The sequence below is a fragment of the Glycine max genome, chromosome 4 (genome assembly GCF_000004515.6).
Source record: "Glycine max cultivar Williams 82 chromosome 4, Glycine_max_v4.0, whole genome shotgun sequence".
NCBI lineage: Eukaryota > Viridiplantae > Streptophyta > Magnoliopsida > Fabales > Fabaceae > Glycine > Glycine max.
Window position 1 is genome coordinate 10,636,368 of NC_016091.4, and position 12,030 is coordinate 10,648,397.

At 39.6% G+C, this 12,030-nt stretch overlaps 1 protein-coding gene across 1 annotated transcript; it reads left to right on the top strand.

Moving 5' to 3' along the window:
• The first annotated feature begins 5,475 nt into the window (after window positions 1-5,475).
• Window positions 5,476-8,801, top strand: LOC102670096 (uncharacterized). Its single transcript, XM_006579028.1, has 3 exons — window positions 5,476-5,775; window positions 5,894-6,595; window positions 8,718-8,801. Exons 1-3 carry the CDS (start codon window positions 5,476-5,478, stop codon window positions 8,799-8,801), a joined length of 1,086 nt encoding a protein of 361 aa, XP_006579091.1.
• The last annotated feature ends 3,229 nt before the right edge of the window (window positions 8,802-12,030 follow it).

Genomic DNA, 12,030 nt, shown 5'->3' on the forward strand with positions numbered 1-12,030 from the left:
AGCTTTTCAAATGGGTAAAAGGCTCACATTCACTTTCTTCTACATCATATTCAAACTTGTCCAAATAAATAATAAAGTCATCTCGACTCAAAGAAGGTCATCTAAGTCTCATACAATTAATATAGAACCTATATCCTAATGTCACATCCTATCAGAGTATGGTGTTCCCGTGTCCTCTAGCATGAGGTTCTTCATAGTCATCCACCTATTCATCTGCTCCCGCGAACACAAAGTTCAAGATCATCACAGGATCCAAATACAAACAACAAACCGGGAGTGAGTTATCACATTTCTAACTACTAGAGAGAAACAACACAACATATAGTAGCCAAATACAATTTACTTAGCATATCTCACATTATTTCATCACTTTGTCATTCATCAATCACACTTTTCATCCATCAACCACACCTTTCAATCATCAATCACTATACACAGGAATCACACACTCCGATCAAGACATAATAACACATCAATTTCATAATAAATAATTAGCAAGCGTATGCGACAGTTATGCTAAGACTCAAGCCTATATGCAATGTGGTACCATGTCAGTGAAAAACCTCGTCGGGCGCCTAGGAGTACATGACAAGACAAACCACACACTAGCAAGTCAAGTCACTCTCACTAGGTAATATCATAGGGAGACTAGTCAGGGTCACAATGTTTTGCGAGAATGCTCCAACCATATGGGATCAACATAGGCTTAAAGGAGCACTCAAACCGTGTAACCCCTAAGGCCTACACTCCGAAGAGTCCGTCAGGGCCTCTCCCTCCTGATTCAGGTCCAACCCAGAAAACATTTTAGCACACAGACTCTATCTATGAACTGTACAAAACACACGACTCCTCAATTGTTCTCAAAATAGTTTTAACTCGTCGCCCTAAAAGGGACTTAACATTAACTCGTCGCCCTTAAAGGGACTTAACATTAACTCGTCGCCCAAAAAGGGACTTAACATTAACTCATCGCCCTTAAAGGGACTTAACATTAACTCGTCGCCCTTAAAGGGACTTATAGTCGTGTGATTGTACAATTCATAGTTAATACTCAATGCACACAACATCTCAATCACATACATACATAATTTATCTCATACACTCGATCTCAATCACAATGGTATAATCTCAAAATAACATGTTATCACTTCTTATGAATCATATTCACTTTACCTATGAACTATGCAATATACACAACTACTCAATTGTTTTCAAAATCATTTTAACTCGTCGGGTTCCCACAATGGATCTCATTACAATACTTGTCGCCCTTAAAGGGTCTTACAATTGTGTGATTGCACAGTTCATAGTTCACAACTCAATACACACATCTCATCTCAATACACATGTATTTCATCATCCGTCACATGTTCAATTTATCACATGCTCACAGTTTGAGTCATCATTTCATAACCTCAACATAACAATTTATACAAAAGATTTTATCACAACATGGGATGTAAAGCCTTTAAAATAATTTCTCACAATTGTATCAAAATCAATTAATCAAAATCATGGGTTAAACACAAAGACATCAAGAGCACTCAAGTTTATCAATCAGTTCTCATGAGGACATCAATTGGTACATAGAACACAATAATATTGCATTCATAATCATAAAGAAAAATTATAATTCAATAAACATCCTAAAATAAACCCAAATTTAGTTCTCTAAGGATCCCTACACATGTTCTCACTAACCCCCAATTGTGAATAACTCATCCCTTACCTCTGAGCGGACTCACGTGTCTTCAGCCAGAGATAGTAACATCTCTAGCGATTCCCTGAGATTCTTTCAGTTATTCCTCCGACTGCTCCAATAGAATTCCCAAACGTCAGAGAGACGGAGAAGAGATTGAAACCTCCACTTGTACTGTCTTCATGCGATTCCTTTTTCTCCGTCCACGAATATTATCTCAAAAATCCCAACGGTGGAATTGTGCGCAATTGAATTTCAAACAACATATCCAAATTTCATGAAACTCCAACGGTTAAGGAAACCGAGATCGTAGTTTTACCGAGACAGTTTTGGGTTTCTACGGGAAATTAAAATGCTACAATGCGAAGGGTTTTTCTCTAAGCTCAGATATGATTTTAAAATTCCAAACGGTGAGAATATTTGAAATTTGTTTGCAAACGTGGTACGCAAATTTCACGACGATCCAACGGTGAATGATTCCTAGATCGTCATTTTTCTGAGACAGGTTTGGTGGGTTGCGGGAAAAAGAAAGGGTTTTGAGTGGAGAAAAGAGAAAAACGAAAATAAGGGGAAGAGGAGGCACCTGACTTAACATAGTTATTTATACCTAGGGTACTCAGCTTATTATTTGCTCTATATTTATTTATTTATTTATTTACTAAAAAGCTTTTTAAATTTATTTACGAAAAATTGGGATGTTACAGTATGTGTAGTTAGGCTTTTTAATATTGGAAAATGCTTTAAAACCTTAGAACTTGATAGAGCAAGCTAAAAATATGTATGTCTAGGAATGGAGTGCAGTGATCTAGTATATTTTACACTGTAAGCTTAGTGTAACTCTTTTAGAACAAGTTTGTTGAGGAATCAAGAACAAAGGCTAAGAGAGTTAGGCTCATTCATGTGAGGAATCATGGTTTGAGTATTTTCTCAATGTAAGAACACTAGGATGACGTTAAATAGAGAAAAAAAACCTTTTATACAACAAGAGAAATTTTAGTAGGAACTCCCCAACGCTTTTAACTTGATAGTTGTCACATTTTATAGCTTTGCGTATTTTTTTTTGTTCAAATAGTTCAATAGTGCAGAAACTCAATTCACACTCAATATTTATTTTATTTCAAGCTTTAAAAGTGTTTACATACTAAATATGCACAGTCTAGGTGAAACAAATTCCCTGTGGATACGATACTCGGTCTTACCGTTTTATACTATTTGTGTGAATCGGTACACTTGCCGACGCAATCAACAATATGTTTCCCCCCTCTTTCTCACCTATGCTTTTAGTTGTCAATGACCAACTCTGCTTCTTAAGCTGTTACATTTAAGTTCGTGATTGATTTTATATCACTAATATTGATTTATAGAGTTCCTTTGTGCTCCCCTTATATTATTTGGCTTTTCTTGTTAGTGACATAGTTGTAAACATGGACTAGTGGAGGAATCAATATAAGGGATAGTTAGGTTAACTATTTGACTGCTGGTTTGGTCTGGCTAAAAATTCCAACTTGACAAGAAAAAGAAAAAAGGAAAAAAATCGCAAAAACCTATATATCTTGGTTTAATTCTAACAAATACCCCTAGTTTTCCTAGTTTAACACATTTAAGCACATGTTTGGGTCTCTGTTTGGCAACCCTTGAACATGTATTTGTAAAAGGAACTCCTTGGTTACTTTGGGACTCAACGTACATTCAGAGTGTGCTTACTGGTTTTCCAAGCAAACGTTAAATCTGTTGTCCTGGGCTAGGTTTTGAAACTATAGTTAGTTATGTCAGTTCTTGAATTTGTAAACTAAATTTTGGAATAATATGAGTGTATGATTTGTTAATTTTAATTTGAAGCAGGATGTCAAGATTGATCATAATGGGATAGGATGTCTTAGTTACTGGGAAGAGCTACCATGTGGAATATATAGTATGCATGTTGGTGCTTCAAAATCAAGGGTATATCTGGTAAGTGAAGTCAAGATACATGAATATACAAACTCAATGTTAAATGAACTTATTAAGTGGGACAAAATTTTCTTTGAACCAAGCTCTGAAGACCTGCAGACATTCTTTCGCATTTACTTAGTTAAGTTTGTAATTATCTTTAGAATTGCAACTATATCCTGTTTTTATTTTTATTTCATGATGTTACACAAATGTCTACTTATTGAATGAATGTTTTTCTGAATGAAACAAACTCTTTGTGATTCGATACTCGGTTCTTACCGTTTTATATTACTTGTGACTCAGTACACTTGCTGATAAATTTCGCATTTGTAAAATAGCAAAACAAGTATTTTGGCACTGTTGTCGGGGAGTTTCTTTCCATTTAGGTAAGTTTAGTTCAGTTTGTAGGCATTGATTCTTTATTCTTTTATTAATTTTTGTGTGAATAGTTAGTTAGTTCAGAATTTATTTTTCTATTGGATTGGTTAATTGTTGCTCTTGCTAGTGCTTTGTATGTGAGGTAAATCTTCTATAGGTGATTTAGTTCCACTGGATTTGGAAAGTGAAGCTAGTTGTTGAAGAAACAACACAGAAAGAAGAAGAAAAATACTACAGGACAGGAGAGCACCACCAATTCTTGAGGAACCTCAATCATCCGAGTCGTCTTCTATCTTTCCACAAACAAGGGAATCTAAAATAGGGGCACCTGAGGCTAACATAATGACTGAAGGTCAACCTAGGAGAGTTACCCTTGAAGACTACTCTAGTTCTGTTATGCCGCAATTCTTCACTAGTATAGCGCGGCCAAAGGTTCAAGCACATAATATTACTTATCCTCATTCTTTAATTCAGCTAATATAGGGCAATTTATTTTATGGCCTACCGAATGAAGACCCGTATGCACACTTAGCGACTTACATTGAAATCTACAATACAGTCAAGATTGCAGGTGTGCCAGAAGATGCTGTAAGGCTGAGTTTGTTCTCCTTTTCACTGTTTGGAGAAGCGAAGAGATGGTTACATTCGTTTAAAGGGAACAGTCTTAAGACTTGGGATGAAGTGGTAGAAAAATTTCTGAAGTATTTCCCGAAGTCTAAGACTGCAGAAGGAAAGGCAGCTATCTCTTCATTTCACCAATTCCCAAATGAATCCTTGAGTGAAGCTCTAGAAAGATTTTGTGGATTTTCAGAGACAGGCATCATGGATTTGCAAAGCAAATTCAGCTGAATATATTTATTGACGGGTTAAGGCCGCAGTCCAAGCAGTTGCTTGATGATTCTGTAGGGGGAAAGATTAAATTGAAGACCCCTAAAGAAGAAATGGAACTAATTGAAAATATGGTTGCAAGTGATCATGCAATTTTTCGTGATCGAACACACATTCCCACCAAAAGAATCATGTTGAAGCTCTAATCTCAGGATGCATTATTGGAACAAAACAAGTTGCTATCCAAGCAGCTTGAGACATTAACTGAAACATTAAGTAAGTTGCCAAATCAATTTCATGTTAATCAACCTTCACATTCAGCTATTTTGCAGGTTGGAGGTTGCAGCATTAATGGGGGAGCCCATGAATCTGGATGCTATATTACCATAGATGACACACCTCAAGAGGTAAATTACATGGGGAATCAGCCCAAACCCAATTTTAATGCAGGTGGATATTCAGGTTTTCAGCATGGTTCGAATTATAACCAGCAACAAGGGCAATGAAGGTCTCATCCAGGAAATCAATTCAACAAGGACCAAGGTGGACCATCTAATAGGCCTCAGCAACAAGGGCCTAGCCTATACGACAGAGCCACTATGCTGGAGGAGAGCCTTGCTTAGTTTATGCAGGTCACAATGTCCAACCAAAAGAGCACGGAGTTTGCAATCAAAAACCTAGAAATCCAAGTGGGGCAGTTGGCCAAACAGTTAGCAGAAAACTCTTCTAGCACTTTTGGGGCAAACACTAAGAAGAATCCGAAAGAAGAGTGCAAAGTTATGATGACCAGAGGTAGGAAGGCCATCATGATTGAGGATGAGGAGAGGATAGTTGATGACAACCAAGAACTAGTTGTTGAAGGAGAAGAAGATGAGAAGGAGACAGAAGGAACCCAGATGAAGGAGAAGTCAATAACTGAGAATGAGAAGGAAATAAATGTAGAAGAGAAGGAAGAAAAACAAAAAGAAAAAGAAAAATAAAAAAAATGAAAAAAATGAGAAAAATAGAGAGAAAAAGGGAGTAAGGAAGACAAAGAGTGAGTTTGCACATGAGAAGAAGAAGGAGGCAGTTCCATGTACAGGGAAAGAGGTGCCATATCCTTTGGTACCCTCAAAGAAAGATAAGGAGCGACAATTAGCTCGGTTCCTTGACATCTTCAAGAAATTGGAGATAACAATTCCTTTTGGAGAAGCCCTGCAGCAAATGCCACTCTACTCAAAGTTTTTGAAAGATCTGTTAACCAAGAAGAGCAAGTACATTCACAGTGACAATATTGTTGTGGAAGGAAATTGCAGCGCGGTGATTCAAAGAATCCTTCCACCGAAGCACAAAGATCCTGGGAGTGTCACAATTCCCGGCTCTATTGGTTTTGTGTCTGTTGGTAAAGCTCTTATTGATTTGGGAGCCAGCATTAACTTGATGCCACTCTCCATGTGTAGGAGGATAGGAGAGTTGGAAATTATGCCAACAAAGATGACACTACAACTAGCAGATCATTCTATTACCAGACCCTATGGAGTAATTAAAGATGTTTTGGTCAGAGTGAAGAATTTCACTTTCCCTGCTGATTTTGTAGTCATGGACATTGAAGACGATACTGAGATCCCCTTGATCTTGGGTCGTCCCTTCATGTTAACCGCTAGTTGCGTGGTAGACATGGGAAAGAAAAAGCTGGAAATGGGGATAGCTTATCAGAATATTAGCTTTGATTTGTTTGATGAAGACAAGCATTTGCTCAGCCAGAATGTCTGTTCAGAGGTAAATGAAGGATGAAAGCAGATGGTTCTGAAGGTTGGAACCAAATTTGATCCAGATCCATGAAGTAAGGTGCGTCAAGCTAATGACATTAAACGAGCGCTTACTGGGAGGCAACCCAGCTCTTTTTAATTTCATGTTCACTGCATATAGTTAGGATTACTTATTTGTGATTGCTTGCCTGAATGATCATCATATTTTGCATTTTGATATAGGGTTGATTAAGCTTCTTTGAAGTTGTGGATGGAAAAAGAACTTAGAAAATTTTTCAGCCATCCACTTGCTCAGCACGCCCTGTGCGCTAAGTGAATCTTTGTTCATGCACTGAGCGAGTCACTACTCGTGCTAAGCGCGTCAACCCCTACTCATTGGCTAAAAGGGCCTCGCTGAGCGAGCCTTATGCGCTAAGCCCAAAAAACTTCTCTAGAATTTTATCTGTTGGAATTGGGCTAAGCGAGTCATCTTGCTAAGCGCACAGCTGCATCTCGCTAAGCGCCTGTGTGCGCTAAGCGCAATTTCCTCTCTGTTAGACCATTCATGAGAATTAGGCCCAGCGGGTCAGCCCGCTAAGCCCAAATCCCTTTCGGGTTTGGAATTGTGCTAAGCGAGAGTCTCTCGCTATGCGAGCCCCACTGTTGCATCAAGAAGTATTTTATTCACTAAGTTGGCCCATGGCCCACTAAGCGAGAGTTGCAAAACTCATTGAGTGCATAACCTTCGCGCTAAGCCCAAATCCTTCTCGGGTTTTCTAATATTTGAATCAGGCTGAGCGAGTTTGCCTGCTAAGCGCATGAGTTTGAATTCTGAAAATTCAAAAGTCATTGAGTGCTAGCTTAGCGAGTCACCCGCGCTAAGCGAGGCAGTCGAAACTATCAAAAATAAGGTTTAACTGGCTTAAGAAATTACTTTTGTGCATTTACATACACATTCTTCACTCACTGTGCACTCGCATCTGCATTGTGCTTTCACTTGTGCCATTTGCATCTCGTGCTTTCCTCTTGCTCATTTTCTCTACAATCCAAGTAAGTTTTCTTAACTCTACACTTTAATTTTGGTTATGAACCTTAGGGTAGAAGACTTGTTTATTGTTTTAAAGCTTTAAATTTGTGATTTGTAATGTTTCTATTAGGTTAGTTATTAGATGCTATGTTGTTAGGGGTTTAATTATGCATGCAATGTATGTTCTTTTGTGTGGATTTGATTAGGTTTTGAGGCCTGAAAGGGGCCTATGGTTAAGGGCTGAAAAGCCCCAAGTTTCTGGAAATTTCGATGTGCTCGCTAAGTGCTCATATGCGCTAAGCGAGTTCATCAATTTTTGTTGAATTTCTGGGTTTTCGGATGAACTCGCTAAGCCGGCCCTGTCTTGCTAAGCGTGTTCATGAATTTTTTTTGAATATATGAATGTTTTTATGAACTCGCTAAGCCATTGCACCTTGGGCTTAGCGAGAGCTTAAATTTAAAGTTTTGTTTAAGTATCATATGAACTTGCTATGCCGGCATGCCACGCTTAGCGAGTTGTGTTGCTTGAGTCACAGTCTAAAAGACTTTTTGTCTTCTATTGGTGGCTAAGCGAGTTAGTCTCGCTAAGCCACCCGACCTCTTTTAGTGAATAAGCCTGAGCTAAGCGAGCCAGTCTTTCTAAGCCCAAAGCAATTTAGTTTTCTGAGTTTTTGTTCATGCGCTAAGCGAGTTAGTCTCGCTAAGCGCTATTTATTCTCTGTTTTGGAATTGGGCTTAGCGAGCTTGCTCGCTAAGCCAATTAAGTTCCAGTAGTCAATTTGGGCTAAGCGCCTGATGGCTCTAAGCCTGTTTAGTGTGTCACGCTAAGCGAGTGAGTCTCGCTAAGCACAATTAGCTCTCTGTCATAAAATAAGGCTTAGTGAGCCATGCATGCTTAGCCATTGTGCTATTTCAGCTAAGCGAGTGTGTCTCACTTAGCCAAAGTCTATGTTTTTGCATTGTCGCGCTAAACGCACCTCGCACACTAAGGGAGTACTGTTATTTTTATAAGGCGCGCTAAGCGAGCCAGTCTCGCTAAGTGCCCAGTCTGTTTTTTAGTTTTATTTTTCTGCTTTAAGTTAAAATAAAAACATGAATATGATTCTTGTGCTTATTTTTTATGCAGATGGCCTCCAGGAAGAGGAAAGCCACAGCCTCCCGACCCCGGGAACCATATGACACCACCCATTTTATTTTCGAGGTCGCTTAGGAGCGATATTCTCAAAACATTCACTCCAAGAACATCCTTCCAGAGAGGAATGTTAATCTTTTTGTGATAGAGTATGATGAATTTCGACAAGAGCTGATAAGAAGAAACTGGCACAAGGCCTTGACCCAACATATGGACGGGCCCATTAATGTGGCACTGATCAAGGAGTTCTACTCGAACCTGTATGACCCTGAAGACAAATCTCCAAAACAGGTTCGAGTCAGAGGGAAGCTGATAATGTTTGATGGGGACTCAAAGAATACATTCCTGGAGATGCACCTCATCCTGGAGCTAGAGGAGCAGTACACATCATACTCACTTTTATGTCGAACTCGCATAAACCCCTATGAGCTGGCTGCTAGGCTCTGTATTCCAGGGAGGGGATTTGTTTTAAATGCAAAGGGTGCACCATGGAAGTTGCTTAGGAAGGACCTCACCACTCTTGCACAGACATAGAGTGTCATTTCCTACTCCAACCTCGCCCCTACATCTCACACATATGATCTCAATTTGGATAGTGCGAGGTTGGTATACGACTTAGTGATGAAGATGAACATGGACGTGGGCTCGATCATCTCAGGCTAGATCTCCCAGATGGCCCAGTCCAACTCTTCCAAGCTTGTTTTTCCAGCCTTGATCACTGCACTCTGCATATCTAGAGGAGTGGTATCAGATTCTCTGACCTTCGAGTCCTTCAGCCTTGCCATTAATTTGGCATACATAAAGAAGAACTGCTGGAACTTGGATGATCCCACGATCGTATTTCCAGGGACCCGTAAGGCTCGGGCTCGAGGATTTGAGGGCCCATCTTCTTCTGCTCCCCCTGCTCCTACTTCTATACCTCTAGCTCCTTCTGCTCCAGCTTCACCACCACAATCAGCATCAGTTCCAGCACCTTCTGGCACCTCCATGTAGAGCTCAGATGTTCTAGTGCTGATGCTGCAAAGCCTCCCCCATGGCTTATGCCTGGTGATGCAAAGTATCCATGATTTGGCTCAACATCGGCCCGTCAAGAGCATGGAGGAGTTTACAGCTCAGGTGGCCTGGCCAGGAGTCCAGCCTTCTCCTTTGAGGGGAGGTAAGGCTTCCGCACACCAGGAGCCTCAGCCAGAGCCTCAGCCTCAGCCGAAGGCCACTCTAGAGACCACCTTGTGGACTTCTCCAGTTACTACACCAGGGGTAGAGGTCTCAAAGGAGGAGGATGACGCTGCAGACACAGATTATGCAGCAAACATGGCAGCAATGTAAAGCACCTGGGACCCAAGGCCTACTACAGCTCAGGATATTCCTCAGCCAGCCCAGGATGCTCCCTCCTCACCTCAGGACGAGCCTGCACCGACACAGGAGGAGCCATGACAGGACCTTTATTTATTTTTCCTGCTTTAGATACATTTTATGTTCAGTTTATGCTTTTAGTTTTAGTTTTATGTTTCAGTTTATTTATTTAGCAAATTTGAAAGCTTGTTGAACAGTTTACAGTTTTGATTGTTATTGCAGTGGTTTGTTTTGATTTGTAAATCTTGTGTTTGTTAATGACTTGAATTTATCGATAGCATGGATTGAGTGAATTGTGATGCCTAGATCACTTGCTTTGAATAAGTATGCAATAATTAGAAGAGAAAGAACATGAATTAAGGGCATGACTGAAAATGTTAGTTGGTTTGACAGGTAAATTGTGAAGGTAATCATTAGCCACAACCCGGTGAGATGTCTGATCTTTAATTGTGAGAGAACGACTAGCAGTAAGTAATGGCTTTTGCATGAATCTCTGAGTATGGAATGAATACATGAGTTTGAAGAGGATGAAGGTCATGATTGATTGAAATAGCCACTTGGCCAAAAAGCTTACCATGTTCATGAATGATGAATCCCTTGCACCCATGTTGAGCTTGTTTTTGATTGATTGAGCTGAAACGTGAGCCTGTAAAGTCATAATCTCCATGTACCTTTTCTTAGGTTGTAGGAGAGCATCATAGTTCAAGGAAAATTTGTCCCAAATTTGGGGGAGATTATTGGGTCACAACAAGTATGGTAAGACAAATAACAACACACACAATAATATCAAAAAGCAACAAGTAAAAGTTGCTAAAATAAAAAAAAAAGAGAAAATTCAAGAATAAAAGCTGAGTGTGTGCTGTTATTGAAGCTAAGTGAAGCAAAGTGCTATAAATATTGAAAGGCAAGTAATAGAGTTGGAATAAAAGAGAAAAATGTTGATCTAAGGATGAATGCTCTCCTAGAACTTAAGCTTTTGCATCCTAGAGAAACCATGAATTGTTTGCAACCCAGCCTCATTACAAGCCAAGAAAAGTCCTTCAGATTTAATTTGTGTGTTTGTGACTGTATGGCATGAGATGAAATTCAAAAGTTGAGACTTATGTTGGTTGTTGATTGAGAAATTGACTAAACACTTGTGCTTGAGAGAAACAGTGACCGTGAGGAATTGGCTTGACGAACCTTCCTTGATATCTGTCTTACTTGCAAGCTTATTTCACTTGTGTTGCTTAATAATCATGTTCCTATCTTTGGAATTCTGCATATCTCTATGAGAAGCTGTTGGTTGAAAGCCTTGCTTGCCACTTGTGTTCATGTGATTAAATTCTTTGGAACAAACACAATTTTGAATAACCATTGTGAGCTTGTCACTTGAGGACAAGTGAACTGTTCTTTCTTTGCTTGAGGACAAGCAAAACTGTAAATTTGGGGGAGTTGTTAGTCGTCATTTACGACTAACTTCTGTATTGAAAAGCAGTATGAAATCCGTCTTTTCCCCAATTTATAGTTCTTTTTGTAGGTTTGTACATATTTTTAGGTTTAGTTTAATTTTGCTCAGTAGAAATACCCATTATTGTGAATTAATGTGTTTTCGACTTCAGTTTCAGGTAAAAGGATGAAGAAGATGAAGGTCAACAGTTGGTGTCTCGCTAAGCGAGGCTTATGCGCTTAGTGAGAATCATCCGCTAAGCAAGACACTCAGCTCGCTTAGCGATTTGGGAGAATCTGGAGAAGAATCTGCCATGCATCTGCGTGCTCAGCGCGTCATCAGCTCACTTAGTGAGTCATTTGTCTTCTCTCGCGCTAAGCGCGCCCAACTCGCTCAACGGAATTTCACTAACTTGCGCTTAGCGCGAAAATGGCGCTAAGCGAGCCTTCGAGGACAAAAAGCCCTACAAAGCTGAAGTTGGCGAAAAATAGGGATATGCTTGAGAGCCTATGCAATAGAGAGACA